The sequence below is a fragment of the Macaca nemestrina genome, chromosome 1 (assembly GCF_043159975.1).
Source record: "Macaca nemestrina isolate mMacNem1 chromosome 1, mMacNem.hap1, whole genome shotgun sequence".
Lineage (NCBI taxonomy): Eukaryota > Metazoa > Chordata > Mammalia > Primates > Cercopithecidae > Macaca > Macaca nemestrina.
The window spans coordinates 183,480,601-183,505,833 of NC_092125.1; the positions used below are offsets into that span (position 1 = coordinate 183,480,601).

At 43.1% G+C, this 25,233-nt stretch overlaps 1 protein-coding gene across 19 annotated transcripts in view; it reads right to left on the bottom strand.

The window, feature by feature from the left end:
- Positions 1–25,233, bottom strand: part of LOC105495017 (ELAV like RNA binding protein 4) — a 155,659-nt gene that overhangs the window by 12,459 nt on the left and 117,967 nt on the right. For all 19 annotated transcript variants that reach the window (XM_011764151.3, XM_011764157.3, XM_071093233.1 and 16 more), the window contains one exon: positions 14,407–14,510. In XM_011764151.3, coding sequence (XP_011762453.1) covers positions 14,407–14,510 — 104 coding nt within the window. The remainder of the gene's footprint in view (positions 1–14,406; positions 14,511–25,233) is intronic.

Consider the following 25,233-nt stretch of genomic DNA (forward strand, 5'->3'; position numbering starts at 1 on the left):
TCAGGATCTACTGTGAGCCAGGTACAGTGGTATGTGCTGGGAACACAGCAAGAACAAGGCATGGTCTCTTGCTGTAAAGGAACTCCAAGTCCAAAAAGGGCAACAGACAATACACAGGAGGCACTCAATAAAATGTGTTGAACAGAAGAATGGATGAGTAAACACACAGACTAATTATCACAGTGCCACAAGATGTGTGTGTTATGCCAGGGATACGTATGAGTGTGACTGAAACACAGAGGAAGGAGAGATTAATCAAAGGTTAAAAGGGCCAGGAAGGAGACAGAGCTGAGCTGAGACTGGTGGTGAGAAAGGTGGTGGTGGAGTCTGGGAATGGTGGCCTGATAATAGCCTTCCTCTGTCGTTAGGACAAATGAGGTGATGAAGATCGAGGGCTTAGCACAGTACCTGGCACCCAATAAATGCATAATGGATAGTCATGACCTTAACTCCCATTAGTTCTGCACAGTCAGAGCTAGGGTACAGAGGGAACTGGGTGAACCCTGCCAGGGAAGAGGAGCTGGCACTTGAAAGTTGGTGACACAACAAAAACCATTTCCCCTAAGTTGATTCCAACACAGGTAGAATCTCAGCCAGGGAGAATTACTGCAACACATCTCCAGAGACAGACCCTAAATCCCCAAAGGCAGCAACAAATCCCAAAGGTGAACAGCACATCAGTCATTCTATACCAAGTCTAATTCCTGTTTAGTATTTCTCACCTATATGGAACCTTAAGTCTATTGTTCTCTTAGTCCCCTGTCCATGAAACCTGTGGGGTTAGGATAGATAAAAATGACAGAAAAGAGATATTCCCACATTGAATATCCAAATGTTCATCCTAGTATCTAAAAGTTTCAACTTTCCATATAGAAGTATTAAATTCTAACTGAATGACTACAGTTGTCAGGTCCTTGGTTAGGCTGAAAGATTTCCAAAAAATTGCCAATTTTTGGCCCCTGTAGAGGGTCAGATTTGATGGCATATTAATCCTCCTGGGCCAGTGGCCTGGAGTCACAGGGCTTCCGACACTGGAGCCAGCACCCTGGAGAACCCCCCTTGCCTCAGTCAGGATCCTGTTTGCTTCATTCCTCCAGAATCTCTGAAGACAAGACTGTCATCTCTAAGCCAGCACTGACCTCCCTCTGGAACTCAGAAAGAGCTGGGAGTGAAGAAGCCACTCCTCTCTCTGGGTAGGGGTGGCTCATGGCCAGGTGACTGTGAGCAGCTGACTTTACAGATGATCTCCATGGAAGATCTGCAGTCCCTCCAAGCTCCTCAGCTCTCCTCATCCCTGGTGCTCGCAGTGTTCCCATCCTCCACCAGAAGGATGCTATAGCATCATGCTTATGATCCCTGACTGTGGGTCAGCTCCAGTACTCACTAGCTGCATGACTTTGGGCAAGTAATTTGATCTTGGTAAGTCTCAACATCTTTGCTGGTAAAAAGGGGGTCAATCATCCTTTGATGGGTTATTGTAAGAACTGAGATAATGTATTTAATATGTCTAGCACATACCTAGAACTTAGTAGATACTTACACATATTATTATGTGATGAGTTATACAGGCTTTTGTGGGCCAGCCTGGGAATCTAGCTCCCATTGGGACATAACCTCCAATTTCACCAAAAACAAAAACAAAACATGTGGAACACTACCAGGGAATGCCTGTACAGGCACTGCCCTCCTCTGCCACCCTGGTGGGGTCTGGACCATCTTTTACCACTTAACCGACATGAATGTCCTCTAACACATTTCCACAGATCCCACTGCTTTATGCCGACAAAGTACTTTCCACTTTCCAAAGTGACTTCCCAATTCTGCTGTCAGCAAATCTCACCAAGGTGGGTAAGGCAGGCATTGTCATGCATCACAGATGGGGTATCAGGACCAGGGCTTGGGGCTGCCTCTTCCCATGCAGCACCCACAACTCCCTTTACCTGTTCATACACAGGGCTTGGCCTGGGAAGGGTGGGAAGAACCGCATGACCTGAGGAAAAATGTTCCCTGAATCATCCAGCAACACCTCACTCCTTCTCTGTCCTCCATAATACAGAAAAGGGTGAGGACATGGAAAACACAATAAAGGCACGTTGGGTGCAATGAGGGGAATAAAATGAGAGGGAAAAGGTATCCTTTTCAGCCCCAGAAAATTGCTCCTTTAGAAAAACACTGGCATTTGAAGATGGGAGTTCATTCATTCCTCCTCTTCCTAAACATCTACTGTGTGCCAGGCCCTGGGACGGGTGTTGGGAGTGTCTCTGCTTCAAGAATCCCAGTCTGGAAAGGAAAGGAAAGAAATGAAGCACTCAATACAGAGGGCTGCTTCCAACAGGGAGATACTCATTTCCTACTCCCAATGTTTCCTTCCATGCGGAGAGAACCCTCCGCAGTAACAGACCAGGCCTATTGCTATCCCTTCACCCACTCTTCTCCACGGGAAAGGAGTGACTCCGCTGAATGGAGGCTTCAAGAAAAGAAATAGGCATGTGAGGTTCAGATGCTGCCTGCTTCTTTCCTTCTGGGAGCCAGACGCCAGCTGGAAGCAGACATTCTGTTCCAGGCTCTGTCTTATGAGGGCAGAACCCGCTCTCTGCCTGTGGGATCTAGAGCACTTGTGACAGGGTGTGTCAGTCTGTAAAAGTGTAAAGTTCAGTGTTATGGAGCCCACTGTGTCCATGCAACCCATCCAGGCCTTAATTGGCAATAAAGATGACCTTAGGATTCCATACACTTTTGTCTTTTGTCTTACTTCTCAATTGGTTTAAAACTTGGATGTGGGGCCAGGCGCGGTGGCTCAAGCCTGTAATCCCAGCACTTTGGGAGGCTGAGACGGGCGGATCACGAGGTCAGGAGATCGAGACCATTCTGGCTAACACGGTGAAACCCCGTCTCTACTAAAAAATACAAAAAAAAAAAAACCCAAAACTGGCCTGGCGAGGTGGCGGGCGCCTGTAGTCCCAGCTACTTGGGAGGCTGAGGCAGGAGAATGGCGTAAACCTGGGAGGCGGAGCTTGCAGTTAGCTGAGATTCAGACACTGCACTCCAGCCTGGGCAAACAGAGCGAGACTCCGTCTCAGAAAAAAAAAAAAAAAAGAACTTGGATGTGGAAAACAGCAATGCCATTTGTTGGGCCCCTCTGGATTACAGTAATGACGTGGCCTCTATCACTGACTGGATTTTTTTCATGAGCTAGGCATTCTGTTCACAAAACTGCAAATTTCTATAACTGTGGTTCATAGTAAGTGGAGACATAGTGTCACATAAAGGTGACATACAGTGGCAATGGTGAACTCAGCAGAAAGTTATATTCCTGAAATCTGCTTCACAGAAATTTGGTGCTGGAAGTGGCCCCAAAAGTTTAGGGCAGGATCCAAGACAGCCGACCACTCAATTTATACATTTCCAAGGACAGGAAGCTCACCACCTCATGCGGCATCCTACACTATTGCTGGCCATTGTCAATTTTTTTTTTTTTTTTGAGACTGAGTCTTACTCTGTCACCCAGGCTGGACTGCAGTGGCACCATCTTGGCTCACTGCAACCTCTGCCTCCTGAGTTCAAGCAATTCTCGTGCCTCAGCCTCCCAAGTAGCTGGGATCACAGGCAGGCGCCACCATGCCCGGCTAATTTTGTATTTTTAGTAAAAGAGGAATTTCACCATGTTGGCCAGGCTGGTCTTGAACTCCTGACCTTAGATGATCTGCTTGCCTCAGCCTCCCAAAGTGCTGGGATTATAGGTGTGAGCCACTAGGCCCAGCCTCATTAACTGTTGAAAAGTTTTTCCTTCTACTGAGTTCACATGTGTCTCCCCTCTAGCTTCCATTCTTCTCCTATTATTATTCTAGCTTCACACCCCAGGGCCATCTTTTCTGCCTTACCACCCCTTATCCTATGGGTCTCATTGATAGGTGCTAGTTAGAGTACTGGGTAACTATATTTTGAGACAAATCACTCCAAAGAAGTTCTTGTTTATGTTTAACTGAAAGTGAGCACCTGCTCTAGAATGAAAAGACAGCAATTAAAAGCAAGTGCTTTGGGGTTGGAGAGATGTGGACTTGAAACCTGACCCTTATTAGCTAGCTGTGTGACTATGGGGTGAGTTACTTAACCTTTCTGAGCTGCATCACTTGAATACATAGTTTAGAAGCTCTGTAATAGAGCTGTTTGAGGGTTAAACAAGAAAAGGCATTTAAGACTCCTAGGCACAATGCCTGGCACACAGTAAACGCTCAACAAACAATGGCTTTGATACACTTGCTATGTAATCAGGCCTTATGCTAGACACCAAGGGTGCAGAGATGAATACAACAGTCCCTGACATGTAGGACTATTAGTCTAGCAGAGGAGACACACACACACACACGCACAAACCAATCGTTTCAGAAGATCAGGCTGCAGATTTTCCCCAATCTGTTGTAACACCCTTTTCTCTGAGCGCATACAAACTCCGCAGAGCAGACAAGTCCCTGCGGAGATGAGGAGAATGGAATCAGAGAACAGATTCTGATGCTGCCAGGGCCTTCTAGGAACAAACCCTCTCAAGGACCTACAATCCCACTTCTAGGAGCAGGGACAGAAGAAAGAAGCCAACTGGTTCCTGGAAACAGCAGCTTTGATTGTGAGAATCAGTTTACCTCTGTGCCTGTGGCTATGGGCCTGTCCACAGGCAGGACAGGCATCCGCTTATGTAGCACCACTCTTTACACTTCCCCTACCTGCCACCTAATATGTGCTATTCTTTTATCAGAGGTAAAACTTGATGGTAATGGTTCTAATGAGTTCCAATTGTGCCATTTTGTGATGGGAGTCTAAACCCCTTACCTGGGCATTCAAAGCCCTCTGGAATCTGGCCTAACCTCTCATCTCGTGCCAACCCCTTCATGCACCCTATGCTCCAGTTCAAACAAAAACATGGTCACAGTTTTCTGAATATGTCCAGAAAATTTCTACTCCCATGTCTTTGTTTTGCTGTTTGTTCATCATCATGTCAAAATAAACTCCTGCCCATCTTTCTAGGCCCATACTGAATGCCACCTCCTCCATGAGGCCCAGGCACAAATGACTCTCCTCTCCTTTGACTCCACAGAAGATACAAGGCAGTATATTTCAATGGCAATAGTTACACTTACCCTACCTCCCATTGCAGGCATCTGTGTTAACACCTTACCTGCCCTATGAGTCTGAGCATTCTGGTGATCTCCATAGACCCCTGCGGCATCTAGTCTCAAAGCTTTATCAGGGCAAGAGCTCAAAAAAATGCTCTCTCAAGCGAAATGAAATGTATCATATACTTTATGCTGTGGATTTTAGCTTATTTTTTAAGAGCTGACTCTGATGTGATGAAGAAGCCAGAAAGAATCATGCAGTTAAAGAGTATCTACGGATATCATAAGGGTGTCTGGCACCCAGTAGGCCAGGTAAGTATTTCTTTTAAAGAACAGGAAAGCTATGATGATAGATTCATGTGTCTTGCAACTTCTTTGAAAATATCTATCAAATTATCAAAGAGGCATACTTAGTACGTACTAAGTTCTCTCTGTCTATCTAGTGGTCTCCAGAAGGGAGAGCTGTGCTAAAGGTCTCATGGCCTGGTTAGTGGAATATCTGGTTTTGGGCTCAGGACCCCAGATTCAGTCTCTTCACTAGACTGCAACTCCTGGCTCCTGCTTTATAAAAGACTGATATGATTACTGTGGCCACCTGGAAGTTTCATAATACTTTCCCTATACAAAGCTTTTTACATATGTTGCCCGAGTCTTAGTAAAATTCAGACTCATTCTTTACTGCCTTACTCATCTCTGAAACATGTAGATGGAAAAAAGTCCTCCCCTCTCCTCATGTAATGTTCACCTTAGGGATAGCACCATTCACCATCATCTTCATTCTGGGGAGCATTTCTTGAGCATCCACTGTAAGCTACAATTCCCTACAAGATATCATTAGTTCCATTTTCCAGATGACAAACTCCAGCTCAGTGAGATAAGTACTTATTCAAGGTCACACAGCTGAACTAAGAGACAAACTGGGATACAATTCCATGTTCTGGGATGTTTCCACTATGCCACACTAACCCAGACAGTGAAATAAAAGCCGTGTGCTTGGCACAAACTGTTACTTTCCCTGAAAGGTTACCAAGCCAGAAAGATCACACTATAGTTATACTGTTGGAACTGGAAGAAATCATTTTGCGGATGAGAAAACCAGTCCAGAGAGTAAAGTAAGTTGCCCAAGGTCATCCTTACCAGTTTTTGACAGAGCTGGAACTTGACTTGCCATCTGAACTCAGAGCTCTTTTGAATGGACAAAAGGGGAGAAGGAAGAGGAGTGTGGTGCTCTCTGATCACTGACAGATCAGCCATCCTGACCAGAGGCTGCATGAGCACCATGAAGAAGTGAGTCTTTAATCCTCAGGGCCACTGATGTTTTAGGCTCGCACTGTCCCACAGAATTTTCTGGGATCAGGAAAATGTTCTTTATCTGTGCCGTCTAATATAGGTAGCCATTAGCTACAAGTGGCTACTGAGCACTTCAAACATGCCTAGTATGACTAAGAAACTGAACTTTGAATTTTATTAAATTTTAATTAATTTAAATTCAAATATTAATAGCCATATATTGCTAGTGGCTACTATGCTGGACAGAGCAGTTCTATGACCAGAAATAACACAAAATTATAGCATCTCAGAGTTAGAAGGGACCTTTAGGATCATTTAGTCAGGCTCCATTGTGGGGCTGAAGTCCCTTCTGCATCATCCCTTATGAGTTCATTGGAATGCTTCTGATGATCAGAGCCTCACCACCACCCAAGGCAAACATTCTACTCTGATATCTATACAGGTTCTCTTCCCAGATTCTTGAAATATAGGATCAAACTAATGCCTCAGGATGACTGCAGAATTTTCTTTCCTAGAGAATAGAAAGCCAACTATTGTGAGGTGAATTTGTGGGTGCAGAGACTTCTTTCCCATCTTTGTCATTCACCTTTAGACAATCTTCTAAAATGTAAGCTGAGAATGGGACATAAGACACTAGGATGGGCTGACCGGAGTGGACAGGAAAGGACCACTATTTTCTGTGATATGGAGTCCATAATTCTCCCAACACAGCCAAAGTTGTGCTGAGTTTTTTTTTGTTTGTTTGTTTGTTTGTTTGTTTTTTTAAGCAGCTCGCATCACACTGTTGGCTTCTTTTACACTTGTAGACAGCTAAAGCCCCCAGATCCCATTCCATGTACTTCTGAAAACCTGTGTCTTCTCAACCCATACTGGTCTAATTTCCTTTTTAGATGTGGACACAGGACACTATGAATGACCTTCAAGATACTGGGATCATATCACCTTCACTGAGCAGAGAAAAGAGGGGAACTGTATTTCCATCTATCCAACTCCTATCCTTGTATTTGAAATTATTCACTCAAAGGAAGTGAACAGGGCATTGGGAAGCTGAGCAGCCAAATAAAATCTCCCACAAGAAAGAGAGGGTTGCTAGTACAACTGGGGTAAACGTGTCTCTGGTTTCCGCTGGCATTGCCACATGCTCTCTCTTGGCTCCCTGGGGATTCAGTGATCCAGCCGCCCCTGCTGACCTTGGCAGAGAAGCATTCTCGCCCAGGCTGTGACTCTAGCGATAATGGAGGAGGAGAGAAAATGCCTTTTTATTATTAACAAGACTGAGGGAGGCAGTCCATCATTTCTGGGTGGGGTGATATCCATCAGCAAAAAATGATCTGCTAACTCTCCGGAAAGCATTAAGAGCAGTGATAGGAGAAATAATTGCTTACGCTGAGTGCAAAGAAAAGATGCCTCAGCGGAATGGAGGCCCTTAGCAAGGCAGGTGGATGCAGGGAGGAGAGGGGAGGCGCAGCTCCCCCACGACCCCTGGCAAGAGAAAGAAGTGGGAGGGGCAAACTGGAACCTGCAAAGCTCAAGTGTGGAAAGACCCCCAGAGGCACCATTAGTGGTATTAGAAGAATAAAGTGAAAATGGAGAAGTGGTTAAGCAGCATCTCAACAGGAAGAGGCGGAAATGAAGGAGCACACTCTCCTTCCCAGAGAAGGAAGGTGTTTCCTTCTGAAAAGCTTTCCCTCACACACCTTCCCCTTCTCTATGCCTGCCGCCTCCAGAACTGGGCCGCTGCCTCATGGCTAAGCGTCTTTCTTATTCTCTCACCCGCTGCCTGCCTAAGTGCTAACTCTCATAGATTTGCTCAGAGTGGCAGGAGCAGCTCTTTTGCCCCTTCATCCCAGATCCAGTCCTGCAATCATTCATAATACCTGTCCTCTGGAAATATTTTATTTAAAGTCATATTTTAATCATTTGGCTAATAGCTTAATGTAATTATTAGAAAAAGGTAAGTCCCTAAGTCATTTGTGCACATATAATACAATAAAAAAAAAAAGATGGAAATTGGCCGGGCGCAGTGGCTCACACCTGTAATCCCAGCACTTTGGGAGGCCAAGGTGGGCAGATCATTTGAGGTCAGGAGTTTGACACCAGCCTGGCCAACAAGGTGAAACCCTGTCTCTACTAAAAATACAAAAATTAGCAGGGCTTGGTGGCAGGTGCCTGTAATCCCAGCTACTTGGGAGGCTGAGGCACGAGAATTGCTTGAACCCAGGAGGTGGAGGTTATGGTGAGCTGGAATTGCACCACTGCACTCCTGAGCGAGACCCTATCTCAATTAAAAAAAAAAAAAGGATGGAAATGTATAAAAATGTTAACACTGTTGGCTTAGGAATGGCTGATATTGCCTTCATGATATTATTCTGTAAATACCAAATTATTTACAAAGGAGCATGTTTTGCTTTAAAAATTAGTGGATAAGGCTCCTAATAGAGCTGGTGGAAACTAATGTCTAAGGTTGACGAAGACCTTCCACAGCAGCCTGTAAGCTCTGGTTTCATCTGCCAAACATTCTATGTGGCGCATCGTTGATAGATGAACTTTCTTGGAGCTTTACTTTGATCAGATCTTTCGCTCACTCAAACCTTGCACAGCTCCCTGTCTCCCCAACCCCAATATCAAATAGAAACCTCTGCAGCCCCATGACTGCCTCGTCCCACTGCTTTAGAGTTGGTCATTTGCATGTCTGTGTCCCCCATGAGGCAGGAGCTTCTGGAGGCAGAGCCAGCAGCAAACACTTGTCTAATCCTACTCTTCATATTTAGGTCAAAACCCAAACAGGTGTCCCAACACTCTGAACGGTTTAGGGGATGTGATACCAAACCCTCACATTCCATTTTGGATCCCTTTTTACTGAAAGTTCTCAATGTAACTTGAACATCAATTCAAAACTTTAGTAAACATATTTCTCTTTTGAAGGTACTCATTTTCTTTGTTCCTAATGAATGTGACAGAGCTGGACCAAATGCAACCTCACGGAAGCGGTTCTTAGTAAAAGTATAAAATTACAATGTAAATTCAGAAGCTGTTCTTTTGGAGCCCAAGAGAAGGTCAGGCCTGGGACAGGCATCAGGTGTGGGGTCAAGGAGTACCAGGAATAATTTTTCAGAATCCACAGCCATTTCCAGAGTCTAAAATGATCCCTATTGGAGATGACTTTAAAAAACAAAGCCAGTCGGGCACAGTGGCTCACGCCTGTAATCCCAGCACTTTGGGAGGCCAAGGCGGGCAGATCACCTGAGGTCGGGAGTTCACGACCAGCCTGACCAACATGGAGAAAACCTGTCTCTACTAAAAATACAAAATTAGCCGGGTGTGGTACTGCCTGCCTGTAATCCCAGCTACTCGGGAGGCTGAGGCAGGAGAATTGCTGGAACCTGGGAAGCAGAGGTTGCGGTGAGCTGAGATTGCACCATTGCACTCCATCCTGGGCAACAAGAGCGAAACTCTGTCTAAAAAACACACACACACACACGCACGCACGCACGCATGCACGCACCAAAAACAAAGCTAAACAAATAGCATCCCAAACCCCTAAATGAGGCAAGTCATCTCTACTGGGCTCAGGGTTGAAACACTAAACAATGACCCAATTTCCCAAGTGGGGTTCCAGGCTGCTCTGGCAGGCTAGTGAATGTAAGCCCATGGTCCATACTCCATAGCTCTCTGACATACATGGATGGAAGAATCTCTAGGGCACTGCCATTTCTGGTTCACCCAAATCCAAGGACCTAGCACAGAGCCTGGAAAGCAGGGACTCAAGAAGAAATGAAGTCAGGTCTGTCCCTAGGTTGATGGCAGAAGCCCTGAGCCATGTCTGTTTACTAAAGAACCTGGAGGAGACAAACAATTCATTTGTTTGCTTTTTTTCTCCTTCCCATGCCACAGAGTATAACCCATGTGTGCACAGAGCCAAATACACACCCACACATCCTCACAGAATGCACGTGTTGCTGAGCAAGCAGGCAGTATGACATTCCAACACTTACGACCTACTGCCAGAGAGTTATTTTTAAAACATTTTTTCTTACTCCAAGTCTCGCTTATCAATTGTGTGATCCGGGGTATGTCTCTAAATCTCCTTGGGCCTCAGTTTCCTCACCTGTATAAAGGAGGTAATAATAGTACCTCCTGACAGGGCTATTTTAAGAATTAGAGTTGATGTGTATAAAGCACCTAGCTCCAGGGATATTTCAGAGATGAAATGATATCAAGCATGTAAAAGGGTTATAATAGTATTGGATACAGAGTGAATACTCACTATAAGTTAGCATTACTATTAATCTTTACTATTATTATTTCAAGCTCATGCTAACACATTAAGCAGCTCCTCTTCTGACAGAATCCTTCAGAGGCCGTTTTGAAGCTAACTTGAACTCCACTGCTGGCCTGTTGTATGGCTTTGGACAAGTCACTTCACGTCTCTGAGCCTGAGCCTGATCTCCAAGATGTGTGGTGGGAACTTTCTCCCACTAAAGAAGTTATAACCCAAAGAACAATTCCCCTGGAGTCACCATCCACACTATACATTGGGAGCTTAATTACACATCATGCTCTTTCTCTGCTTTGGTGCTGTGCTGATGCCTAGACTGCATGCTCCTGGAGGACAGAGGTCTAGATTGCTCTCTAAATGCTGTCAGTATTCACACACAGTCACGTAACACTGCCCCTAATAAAAGGGAAATGGATATTTGTTGACTGGGAACCATCATTTTTGGGTACCTCCTAGTACAGGTTGAGTATCCCTTATCAGAAATGGGACCACAGATTTTAGATTTTGGAATATTTGCATTATACTGATTCAACATCCTTGATCCAAAAACTTAAAATTTGAAATGCACCAATGAGCATTTCCTTTGAGTGTCACGTAGGTGCTCAAAAAGTTTCAAATTTTGGAGCATTTTGGGTTTCAGATTTTCTGATTTGGGATGCTCAGCCTGTAGTGGACTTGTAATGAGCCATTCACTACCAATTGGCAAAACAATGTTTTCATATTTAAATGTGAGTTCATTTTTTTTTTTTTTTTTGGTGGGGGTGGGTTGGGGGGTGGTTTGCAAACTGCCTGTCAGAAGGTCAACTATTAATTTCTGTTTGGCCCACCTATATAACACTTAACATTCTTTCAGTTATTTTCTAGCTTTTAAAAATTGGGAGATTGACATGAAAAAAATCTAGATTTTCATGTGTATTGAACAACCGGTAGATCTGGCAACAATCTGGGTTTAAACAGTTAGCAGCAGCAGCAGAATAGCTGTCCTCTTTACTGCTCACTACAGTCTCCACCACTCCCTTAGCGCTTTCCAGAACCTTCCCTGAATCCACCTGTTAATCATTAACCTTCACGGCTTTGGAATTAACTATTGATTTGCCTGAACCTATTTTGTGCATTACATTTAAAGTAGAGTGTTTTGCACTCCAGAAATTTGAAAAGGAGGGAGAAATTTGACCAAAGTTCACAAACATGTACTAGATGGTCCTGAGATCTCTGTAATGTACACTTCCAAACAAGATACTTGATTTTTTTTGCAGACAGGCAAGTTAACTATTCCTTCATAGGAGTCAGAGCAAAGAGATAAATCTCATGTCACTTATCAAAGCAAACAGAAGCAGAGGTAAACAGTGGCCTGAAAGACAAAAGAGCAATTTAAAAAAATTAATAAATGATGAGACTATTAAACAGCACACAAAAGGGGTTTGCTTTTTCTTCCCTGTAATATGATTTTTACCTAAAACATTGTGTCCCTTTAGAAAATGGAAGAAAAGTTAATAAAGGAACCTATCACTCAAACTTAATTTTTAGTACAGCAAATAAACTGCTTTAATGAAAGGGCTGAAATCCCCAGGTTTGCACATTAAATTTTCATTCGTAGTGGAGAATGGAAATTATTGATTCAGCCGTGGCATCGTGCATTTTGAATCCTACAGTGCCTCAGAAGCCCGCATTACCGCTGGGTGCAAATGTGTTGGCAGCGTTTTGATGCAGGTTGAGCACAGGGTGGGTGAGGGGGTGGGGAAAGGAATATAGATAATGGAAGGAGGCAGACTCACTCTTTACAGAAAGAAAATAATCAATGTTCCTTGTCTCTAAGATCCACTTAGATGAAGCCTCTGATGGCATGATGGGCTAGGGGGTATATCTGAGACCAGAAAAGCCAGGTCTACTCAGTCTTTGGGGAAACCACAATGGCCTTGTGGAATACTTAAAAAAAAAAAAAAAAAAAAAAAGCAAAATGGAAGGTTGATTATTTGATCCTAAGCCCCTGGAGAAGAGTTGGAGTTTCAAGAAAACTGTAAAGAAATGTACCTTTTTCAGTTCAAGGTTAGTGTGTCTGTCAAGGGAAGAGTAAATGTCTGACATTCTAATGCTGAACTGGATAGCACAGAAAATCAATCAAAACTACAAATATAGCTCTCAGTCTAGTGTGGCCTCATCAAAGAGTCAGGTGACATGAGCATCCGGTCTTGTCTTAAAGCATGAAAATAGGTATGTTTTTACTTTGAAAGAAATTAATCCTCCTGCCTCTCAGAGGACTACCCCACAATTAAACAACTCTTTGTTATTTCCTCATTAGAGAACTCACAGGAAATGATTCTAAGCCTAGACTGAGGCAGCCTGAATCAGGTCCATTTTGGGATCTTTGTGTACCAGGCTGTATGAGATCAGGGAAAGCAATTGTCTTTAGAAATAAGCTAAACTCAATTGCAAAAGTAAAGCTGCTTAAAAAAGAAAGAAAGATAATCACATATTCTAAAAAGAGAAAGGTTTTGCTTTGTTTTTGTTTTGATTACCTTCCAGCTAAGATTATCTTATACCAGTAGTCTCCTCTATCAGGCTCGATGTTGGAAAAGTAGCTTTGTTGGACTAAAAAGTTCTGGTTTTGTGTTTTCAGATGCTGAGAGCTGGTGCCATCTATAGATTTCCATTCTGGGAGAGGTTTCTCTTTTGTCCTACTTTGCGTCAGACCTGCTGTCGTGAGGATAAGAGCGCCCAGGAGACACTTCCCTGCAGTTTAATAGGCTATGAAAGATGGGGACTCATTAATTGGCTGGCAGCTGCCCCTAAGCAGGACGCTGCCTGGAGGTGGGGGAAGAAAGGGAAGGAAGGCCGAAGAGGAGGCAGGCTCCATCCACTAGACCACCACTGGCTGCCCAAGGGAATCTCCAAGGCAAACAGCACTACCTCCTGAAGGATCCCACAAGTGAAGTCTGAACTGAGAGTATGACTATCCAGTGACAGAAACTTAAACCTCCTTCTGGAGGAGCAGGTTCTGGGTTATCGTTTTTCTTTTTTGACTTAAAACAACCCTTCCTGAGATATTATCTACCCATCTAATTATTTTCGGATTGCTGAAATGTTACTTTTTCTGTCATTCCCATACTATGCTCTCATCGATTTTATTATAGTACCCATCCCTCCCTATTACACTGGTATGTTTATTTATAACTGATACTCCCTTTTCGAGTCTCGATTAGGAGGGTCCTAGCCACCCTTTGGTAAAGCCAAGCTGCATCCTGGCACACAAAGCTTCCTGACTTGGCCCTGCCACCTCCCATCCTCATCTTTTCACCTTCCCATCCAAACTTAGGCCACACTATTTATATGCTGTCCCTGCTCACAACGTCTTACATTTTCACAGCTTTGCATGCACTGTTTCCTCTGCCTGGAACAGATTCCTTGCCTCAGCCTTTTCCCTTGGCTCGGCTCTGGCCATCTTTGCAGACTCAGGCTCACAGGCCCTCTTTGTGGGGTCTTGAATCCCAAATATCCCATCTGCTCTCTTAATTGGAGGTCTCACAGCTTGTGATCCCTTCCCTCTACTCAACCCTCACCTCACTCTTCTGTAACACCCTGTGTCTCCCATTTAGTATAGTGGATGGTAAATGTTCTTTGAATAAATCAAGAACACTGCTTCCAGCCCCCACATAGCCTGGATTTATCAGATCAACAGAATGAAATTTAACCAGTGCCTCCTGAATCAGGAACCGGCACATCACCTCTTACCTTTATGGTTTTGGTCTGGAGTCTGAGTCCATTTAAAGTGTTGATGGCTTTCTCTGCATCCTTTGGATCAATATAGTTAACAAATCCATACCCTAAACTCTGTCCTGTGGAAATATTAAAAAGAGAGAGAGAAAGGGAGAGAGAGACAGAGAGAAAGAGAGAGAGAGAGAGCATGCTCAGTATCTTTATAGAGGCAACACTTCCCACTGCAGTGAGTCAAAACTCTCCTTTGATACACAGTTCCTCTTACACCAGGGTTTACCCCCAGATTGAGAGGTGTCTAATTCCTCCAACTCTTACTCTTGTTGGCTATTAAACTTTAGGAGCTGAGCAAGCTAAAACTGGGTAAGTGCCCCTGCACAGCCACACAAGAGATACACAAGTATCCACATAATCAGGGAGAGGCAGGACATGGTAGAGGAAAGAGAACAGGTGTGGTTTGTCAGAAGAGAAACTGGAGCCTTAGAGCTTTCCCTGTCAGCTGTGCGACTTTGTAAGGAAGTCATTTAATCTCTCTCCCCCTCCCACCTCCAATCTCTGTTCTGGAGATAACAGCACTTACCTCAGGTAGGTTTGAGAGAGTGAGAGATTGTGTACAAAATGCCTACCAAGTACATTACCTAGATTGGAGTAGGTGCTCAACAAAAGACAGCTATGCTCTGCTCAGGCCCGTAAAATTGAGGCAAGTGCTGGACACAGTAGCTGTGTCTATTGCCTCGGTCATGCCAGCCACACCCACACTCAGAGGGATGTAGCAAGATTTGAGTAACAAAGACTGGAGACGTGTATAGTGAAGGACGCAGGCATGGCTGGAATTACAGCAGTTGCTACAAATCGTTCTTTACCCTCATCATCCCCTGAGTCAAAGAACAATAAAGAAAAAGGAGAGGGGGTTTCTACTGAAAACAGCTGAGGAGCTCCTAACACAAAGCTAAGAGTGCAAATACACTCTGAAAAGAGGATTTAGCTACTTTAGGTGGAGATGGCATCAACTTGTCTGCAAAGAGAGGTAGCAAGTGATAGGGCTCCCCCCAAGTGAAATAAAAATAATGTGCTTGCAATCGTGCCACTGATTATAAATAGTCCATCAGCTCTGCCATGTGTCATCAGCCAGAAATATCATTAGGAAACTTTACATTTTCTGACATACCCTTTAAGAAACACAGAGCTTGGGGTGGCTGCAAAACCAGCTTGAACTTCCCAGGCAATGTTATTGATTTGTGGGCGGCAGCAGAGCCGAAGGGGAGGAAAATGACAGGACATCACATGTCAGCAAAGACTGATTACATAAAGCTCTCTTTGGAGTACTGGGGCCAGGGCTGGGAGATAATACAGCAAAAGCCTGCCATGTCCTGGTGACAGGAGCCCATTTCAGCGGCCAAAAAATCTTTCCAACAGCTTCTGTTTTGCTGGTAAATGTCTGTGTTTGTGTTGGTTGTAGGAGGAAACCTGGGAAAACAAGTTGGGTTCTGGATGAGAAAATGGGCGACTTATTATAGGATGGTGCAAAGAGAATCACAAGAAAGCTCGATGGCATTTGACCCCAAATGGAAAACCCAAAATGACAACACCTTCCATTAGGATATTCCTTTGTTTTGGAAGAACAGGGTGAGAAGAAGACAGGCAGGGGCAAACTTTACCAGACATGCCCTTCACCAGCCAGGATTAGTAACTGAAGAGGAAGGAGAGAATGCTGGGTGCACTCCAGCTGCTGGGACCCTTCTCTTTCCATCTCACTGTGTAAGTATGGTGTGTGAGTGGTGTGTATGTGTGTGTGTGTGTGTGTGGAGGGGGCAGGGTGAGGTGAATTACAAGATCCTGCCATATGTTCCAAGAAATTTCATCTTGCAAATACAAAAATACAGAGACCAATTTCATTGGTTTAAAAATATCATTTATCCGAAATTTGTCTCCATCTCATTAAACCCAGCTAAATAATTCACCTAATTAAATATATTTTCATCATGCAAATTTCTCAGTCATATTTACCTTGCATATATGAGAAGCTTTAAAAATTGCTGTACTAAAGTATTCTTATAATCACTTTTTAAAAACAGTCATTCACCAAGTTGAGCTGCTTTTAAAGGGTATTTTTAAAACAATTATGTCAATATAAACCTTATGTATAAGTTCTAGGAAACTGGTCAGATGGTCTAACTATCCAGCCCAATTTAATTTGTGTAAAATTGAAATAAACTACGAAAAATATAAACAAAACACTCACCACTTAACAGGAAACATTAGACCTAACTCACATTGGAGTAGTACTTGATTTATTATACTCATGGAATATATGTGGAGGAATCATGCTTACTAGTGGTACATGCTCCTGACACACTGCCCATCTTTCTAAAATTACTCATATATTGATGAAAATCTAAAATAAATATAATGAGCATAATTTTTACATTATATATTTTATTTTGTTTTAGACCTTTGCTTCTGGAGGAAGGAAAACACATTCAAGTCCCAGGAAGACTCTGAAGGTCAAATGAGGGAAAGGAGCCCTCTTGCCCAGCAAGACGTATCATGTCAAGCCACTTGCTTGTATCAGTCCCAAATCCACCATCACCTTAGTTCCTGACTGCAATTAGCACAACTGTGTTATCACCTGCTCTAGCTTTAGAGAGAGACTGCATTTAACATCAAGAATGAGGGTGCTTTTGGGAAAATGAAAAAATAAAAATAAAACACAGATGAACATCATTTCAGAAAGGAAGAGGAAAAAAAGATGATGATTCTCCTTGATATAAAATAATGAACTGCAAGCTCTGAAACAGAACATTGCATTGAACAAGAGGAGGACAGAGGCAGAAAAACTTGCCTATGAATTGAAAGATATGAGATAGTCTGGCATCACAAAGAAACTACCTGTGGTTAGCCTAGTTCACGAACAGGTTTTCTTAACATGCTTCTCACCATCATAGGAGTCCAACTAAGTCTAATAAAAAATACTCTATGGATCTAAGCATTCTCTTTTAACATGCCCTATAGAGGACTCAATCTCTAAGCAGAAAACATAAAAACCCAAAGATTTACTTCTTTTAGAAACTATTTCAGTAGTAAAGGAGAGTAAAATGATGAAAAATTTTATGTTTTAATTTTGGTGGCCGTATATTGGTGATGGGTTTTAGATTTGCAGTTCTGTATGTAAGTGTACCTACAAAAAAATAGATGAAACACATTCACAAAAAATAGCAACACTTTTTCTATGGGGACCAAGAGAAATGCTATGTCGGGAGGGCCTGAGGGATCCAGTCTGGAACCTAGAGCTAGTACGTATCTGCTTTCCAGAAATCATATCTTTTTATTATTCTGTTTTTTTTTTTTCCAAATGGCTACATCTTCTCCTTTTATCGGCAGCAGCAAGATTTGAGAACATAGGGACGGCAACAGTATTTTCAGAACAGAAAATTAAAACAAACTGTATTTTTGCTCCCAATTTGTGAGTTTATTTTGATGGAAGGTGAACAAATAAAAAGGAAATCATTAAAGTTATGTTTATTGAATCCTCTTTATTAAAAAATAAGATATTATGAAATTAAGACTGTCTCCAAAATTTAGAAACTATAGTGAGCATTTGGCCCCTTGGTGCCCAGGTGACCTACAATCCTTACTGTGACCAGTCCCTAATAATCTTGTCCAGCAGGCATGGGTGAATGGTCCCCAGTTATCGTGCATGGGCAGGAAATGCATTCTTGGCAGTTTGAGATGGTAACTTACAATTCAGAATGTACTTTCCAAGAGAAAACTGCTACACATAATGGCTACACTTTAAAGCACTTCAGAGTATTTTGAATTAAACAGGTTTTTGTTTTTAACAAGCTGTTCTTAAATCTGAACTTCAATATTTCTGTTTTTATAAAGCATAGGCACATAGGCACACACACAAATACACAATGTCTCCTCTTACTATGACATGGCAACGTCTTTCTGTTATAATAATTTGTATATCTAACTTTTCCCCTTAGAAACCAAACACATCTTCCCAAAATAACTAGCTCATAAAAGTTTGTATCCTTGCACATAGTAAGTAATCAACAAATGCTTGATAAATGAAAGAAGGGATGTATGCATTTGTACTAGTCCTCTACTACTGAAAGCATATGACCAGAATGTTTGGTAAGTTTGGGGGAAGAAGGGGAAAAGAGTGGGTACCCAGGGAATTAATTTTGCATTTGTGAGAAAGAGAGAACACAACAACAAACTGACTCTGGGGATTGGAAAACAAAACACAAACAAGGAATATCCTGGGTAGGTTCTCCTCCGGTACAGATCAGATGAACAACAAAAATCACCCTTATCCACCTTTCCACAGAGATTCTGAGTTTACAAAATGCTTTCCCATCCTTCTATGCGTTTGATTCTCCCAACAACCCTGTGTGAGAGATAATCATCATTTTATAGATGCGGATATTGAAGCTCAGAGAAAATGGTGATTTGCCTAAGATTACAGAGCTAGATCATAGTCTGGATCGGGGTCAGAAAACATGTTTATGTGTAGGGCAAGACAGTAAATAGTTTAGGCTTGGTAGGTCTTATGGTCCCTGACAACTCTGCCATTGTGTAGCAGCCATAGACAGTATGTAAACAAATGAGTGTGGCTGTGTTCCAATAAAACTTTATCTAGAAAAACAGGCAGTAGGCCCAATGTGGCCCATGAGCTGTACTTTGCTGATCTTCTGGTCTAGATCATTTGACTTCAAATCCTGTACTCTCTGCCACAGCTAGTTACTCCATTTGAACTAAAATGTTATTATAACAATGATTCTGAGACCTGAAATGTATCAGAGTCTTTTTGAATCTGCCATGAAAAAGTAAATTATCTCCAGTAGTTTGTGTTAAGCATTTTTGTTATATTTAATCTCTAGAAAGTGTTGAGAGCATAGCTGGTTATAACCCCTTATTTTCCCAGCCATTCTGGATAGACATACTTTTTCCTTGCCTTTAGGGTCCTGGGGATTATTCTGATCCTGACGTCCTCATGGTTGATGACTGCAGTAGAGAAGCTGGCCAGAAAGAACCTCAGCATTTCTGCACTGCCAATCTGCACACCTTGCTCTTTTGCTCTTTAAAAACCATCATTCTCCAGAAACTGAACAGTTACTCCCCTCATCTGCAAAGCCCCTGAGGAGGCAGCCAGATGGGTAGCTGCTGTTGAAAACTTCTGAGTTGAGTAAGGAATTTTTATGGAAGTTAGAACCCCTAGCTCAGGCTGAAATCCTGTTCTCAAAGCACATGATAAAATCCCCAGTCACCTCAAGATCACCTGCATGGTGATAATCCACGTACTAGGTTAATTGCAGCCAACTCCATATCCTGGGACTCCCATTCACTGCCCATTCTGAGAGGTCTTTCCTGCTTTCAGAAGCCTTAAATCTACCCAAACACACCCAAGAAAGGGTCAGATGAATGGCTGTTACTGCATGTATCAATGTGTGTGTGGTTCAAAACTACTTGCTGTATAACCTTGGTTAAGTCATTTAAGCTTTATCAGCATGCTCTCTTATCTGGAAAAATAGAGATAATCCCTTAATTCTCACAATCAAAGGATCACTGTGAAGATTATATTAACATGGGGACTAATAGCAGCTACAATTTATTCAGTGCTTACTATGTACCAGGCACTGTACTAACTGGCTTATTAATGTTACCTCATTTAATTCTGTGTGAAATGGGTATCATCAGGCCCACTGTGCAGATAAGGAAAGTGAGGTATGAGAAATGTTAAATAATCTGTCCAAAGTCAACCAGCAAGTAGCTCCAAGGCTAGGATTTGAATGAACTCCAGTCTGTTGGATATCTCAGTTCATGCTTTCTCTCCACAGGGGCTGGCCCGAGTGTAAGTGTCCAGCAGAGTGTCTGGCATCAGGCAGTTACTCAAGGGGATGCATTCACCTGCACTGGGGGTCTCTTCTCTTTTTTAACACACTGACTGGGGGTCCGTTGGGGTTCTGGAGTACCTATGACTGTTCCCTCCCATCCCACCTCTGAGAGGCTTACAATGAGTCTTGGCTTATTTCCTGCAAGCCCAGTGTTACTAGAGCCAACTAGTCAGAGGATTTATTTTCTTTTGGTCATTCACACAATTTCCTCAAACTAAGTATGTGGGGTTTTTTGTTTGCTTGTTTGTTTTGTCTCATTCTTTCACCCAAGCTGGAGTACGGTGGCATGATCATAGCTTGCTGCAGCCTCAAACTCCTGGGCTCAAGCCATCCTCCCACCTCAGCATCCAGGGTAGCTGAGATTACAGGCGCATGCCACCACACCTGGCTAAATGTATTTATTTATTAAGAAATCACGTCTTGTTTTGTTGCTCAGCTTGGTCTCCAACTTTTGGGCTCAAGCATTCCTCCTGCCTCAGCCTCTCAAAGTGTTGGGATTACAGGCCACCATGCCCAGCTTACGTATGGTTTAAAACCTTGCTACTCAAGGTGTGGTTCCTGTATCAGCATCACTGGCATCACCCAGGGACTCGTGAAAAATGCAGATCTTCAGGTCCCATCCCAGACCTACTGAATCAAAATCTGTACTTCCACAAAATCCTCAGGTAAGTCAAATGCACATGAAGGATTAAGAAGCATTGGTTTAAAGTGTGACGAGAAACACTGGAAAGAAAGGGACTTGGAGTTGGTCAGACGTGTGTCTGAATCCCAGTTCTTCAATTTACTGCTGTGTGACTCTGGCTAAGTTAAATTAAACTCCCTGTGCCTTGGTTTCTGGGGATACTACACACCCAACTCATGGTAACAGAGAAGGGAAGCTCTGATGGGAAAGCTCTCAGAATTTCTTGGTATATGCTATTTCTTTTTGTCTCCAAAATTTGCTTTCTTACTTTGCGTCTTTCTGCTTCAATAATCTCATTTATAAGATGGGGCTAATATTACTTTTTGCAAGGGGTTAATAAGAAGATTAAAAGTGGTAATTCATGTAAAGTCACTGCCGTATAACAGATGCTCAATGGATGTTTGGTTCCTTTTCCTTCTTCTCTCATTCCCCATGAGATACTGTCTGAGACTGCTGTCTATGTGAATGTTATTCCTTCAAGAAACCACAACCTTCTTGAAGGTAGAGACTGCTTCTGATGCCTTTCTTTTACATTGGGGCATATAATATTCAACACACACACAAATCCCACATATAACTGGCACCTACCACATGCTAGACACTATGGGTAGACCCCAAAATGACCAAAAAATTGTCCCCACATATAATGTAGAAGGAAAACACAGGTATAAAAACTAATTATAGCCCAGCAAAAATAATACATATAATAGGTATTTTTCTTTTAAAGCTATATATAAGAACAGAGAGAAAGTCGAAATTGAGTCTGACTGAGCAGAGTAGGGAAGGCTTCATGGAGGTGGAGACATTTGAGCTGGGCTTTGAAGATAAAGCAGAGTTTTGATAGAGTTTCCCTATCACACTGATGACATTCCAACTTGAGGGCTGAATCCAAGTACTACATTTATCCCACAGATAATTAGTGAGCATGTGTTACGTGCCAGGCATATCACTAGGAATATAGAAGAGAACAAAACCTACTTGTTTTCTGCCATCACTGAATTTACATTCTGATTGGGGTTGAGGGAGATGGACAATAACTACATAAATAAAATATAATGTTTGTCAGATGATAGTGAGTTGTAGGGAGAAAATAAAGCAGAGAAGAAGGAAAGGCAGTGTAGGGGGTGGAGTTGTGATTTTTAAATAGGTATGATGATTTTTAAATAGGTATGATAGTTAATACTGAGTGTCAACTTGATTAGATTGAAGGATACAAACTATTGATCCTGGGTGTGTCTGTGAAGGTGTTGCCAAAAGAGATTAACATTTGAGTCAGTGGGCTGGGGAAGGTAGATCCACCCTTAACCTGGTGGGCACCATCTAAATAGCTGCCAGCGATATAAAGCAGGCAGAAAAATGAGAAAAGGAGAGACAGGCCTAGCCTCCCAGAGATCCAGCATCTTTCTCCCACGCTGGATGCTTCCTGCCCTTGAACATTGGACTCCAGGTTCTTCAGTTCTGGGACTCGGACTGGCTCTCCTTGCTCCTCGGCTTTCAGACAACCTATTGTGGGACCCTGTGATCATGTAAGTTAATACTTAATAAACTCCCCTTTATATATATACACATATATATATATGTGTGTGTGTGTGTGTGTGTGTGTGTGTATGTGTGTGTATATGTACCTCCTATCAGTTCTATCCCTCTAGAGAACCCTGACTAATACAGATTTTGGTACCAGGAGTGTTTCTAGAGGAACAGAATATTAAGGATTAGGTTCTTTAATTAGTTTTGGGGTTTTTGGAGTTGGCTGCTTAATATGATTAGACCCCAAAGTGCTAAGTACTCTACTTCTAATAGTACGGAGAACACTGATAGTCTTTGGCGTGAACTGTTTAGAGCGTTATGCAAAATAAACACATTGGATACTCCTGATTCACCGCTTGTGAGCGGCAAGGAGTTTAGTGACTCTATACATAAGACCTTTGACTGTATGTGGCAAACCAAGGGGCATAATGAAGCGGGTTGGTTGCTCCTAAGTTCAGTGGACAAAGTGATGAAAGAAAATGATGAACTCAGGGATTCTGTCTCCCAGCTTCAGAAGTAGATACTGAGCTTCAAATCTGCTAAGACTGCCTTGAGTGAGAGTCTTACGTCTTGTAGAGAAAGAGCTGAAATTGTGGAAAAACAGACACGAGCTCTTCTCATGTGAGTGGCTGACCTGCAACTAAACATGCATGCACAGCCTCACCAGGTGTCTACTGTTAAAGTGAGGGCATTGATTGGAAAAGAATGGGACCCTGAAACTTGGAATGGGGATGTGTGGGAGGATCCTAAAGAAGCTGGGGACACTCCTGCCACCCTGATGAAGCAGGAGACTCTCTTGCCACCCTGCCTTCTCTTCCCCAGCTTGTGCCAATGGCCTCATGGGGAGTTCCCTATGATCAGTTGACAGGGGAAGAGAAAACAAGGGCCTGGTTTACAGATGGTTCTGCATGATATGCAGGCACCACCTGAAAGTGGACAGCTGTTGCACTACAGCCCCTTTCTAGGACATCCCTGAAGGACAGCAGTGAAGGGAAATCTTTCCAGTGGGCAGAACTTTGAGCAGTGCACCTGGGTGTGCACTTTGCATGGAAGGAGAAATGGCCACATGTGCAATTTTATATGATTCATGGGCTGTAGCCAATGGTTTGGCTGGATGGTCAGGTACTTGGAAGAAGCATGATCGGAAAATTGGTGACAAAGAAATCTGGAGAGAGGTATGTGGATGGATTTCTCTGAGTGGTCAAAAACTGTGAAGATATTTGCATCCCAGGTGAGTTCTCACCAATGGGTAACTTCAGCAGAGGAGGATTTTAACAACCAAGTGGATAGAATGGCCCGTTATGTGGACACCACTCAGCCTCTTTCCCCAGCCACCCCGGTCGTCGCCCAATGGGCCCATGAACAAAGTGGCCATGGTGGCAGGGATGGAGGTTATGCATGGGCTCAGCAACATGGACTTCCACTCACCAAGGGTGACCTGGCTACAGCCACTGCTGAGTGCCTAATTGGCCAGCAGCAGAGACCAACATCGAGCCCTTGATATGACACCATTCCTCGGGGTGATTAGCCAGCCACCTGGTGGCAGGTTGATTATATTAGACCTCTTCCATCATGGAAAGGGCAGAGGTTTGTCCTTACTGGAATAGACACTTACTTCAGATATGGGTTTGCCCATCTTGCACACAATGCTTCTGCTGAGACTACCATCCGTGGACTCACGGAATGCCTTATCCACCATCATGGTATTCCACACAGCATTGCCTCTGACCAAAGCACTCACTTTATTGCTAAAGAAGTGCAGTAGTGGCTCATGCTCATGGAATTCCACTGATATTACCATGTTCCCCATCATCCTGAAGTGGCTGGATTGATAGAACGATGGAATGGCCTTTTGAAGTCACAATTACAAAACCAACTAGATGGCAATATTTTGCAGGGCTGGGGCAGAGTTCTCCAGAAGGCTGTGTATGCTCTGAATCAGTGTCCAATATATGGTACTATTTCTCCCATAGCCAGGATTCATGGGTCGGGGAATCAAGGGGTGGAAGCGGAAGTGGCACCACTCACCATCACCCCTAGTGATCCACTAGCAAAATTTTTATTTCCTGTTCCTGCAACATCACGTTCTGCTGGCCTAGATGTCTTAGTTCCAGAGGGAGGAATACTGCCACAGGAGACACAATAACGATTCCATTAAACTGGAAGTTAAGATTGCTGCCTGGATACTTTGGGCTCCTCCTACCTTTAAGTCAACGGGCTAAGAAGGGAGTTGCAGTGTTGGCTGGGGTGACTGACCCAGACTATCAAGATGAAGTTAGTCTACTACTCCACAACAGAGGTAAGGAAGAATATACATGGAATACAGGAGATTCATTAGGGTGTCTCTTAGTATTACCATGCACTGTGATTAAGGTCAATGGGAAACTACAACAGCCCAATCCAGGCAGGACTACAAATGGCCCAGACACCTCAGGAATGAAGGTTGGGTCACTCCATCAGGAAAAAAAACCATGACCTGCTGAGGTGCTTGCTGAAGGCAAAGGGAATACAGAATGGGTACAGAAACAGGGACAGTAATTGTCTTGGGTATTTCCTCCTTTTTTGCTAAAAACATGTTTGTGCTTATATAAACTTGCACTAAGAAAATATCTTTATTTCCTTTTCCATTGTCATGTGACATAAGATTTATTGATTTCATATCAGCATGTAAGTATTGTTAACTTAATATAATGGTATTTGGGTTGGGGATTGGTGCATTTCTGGTTGTTTGAA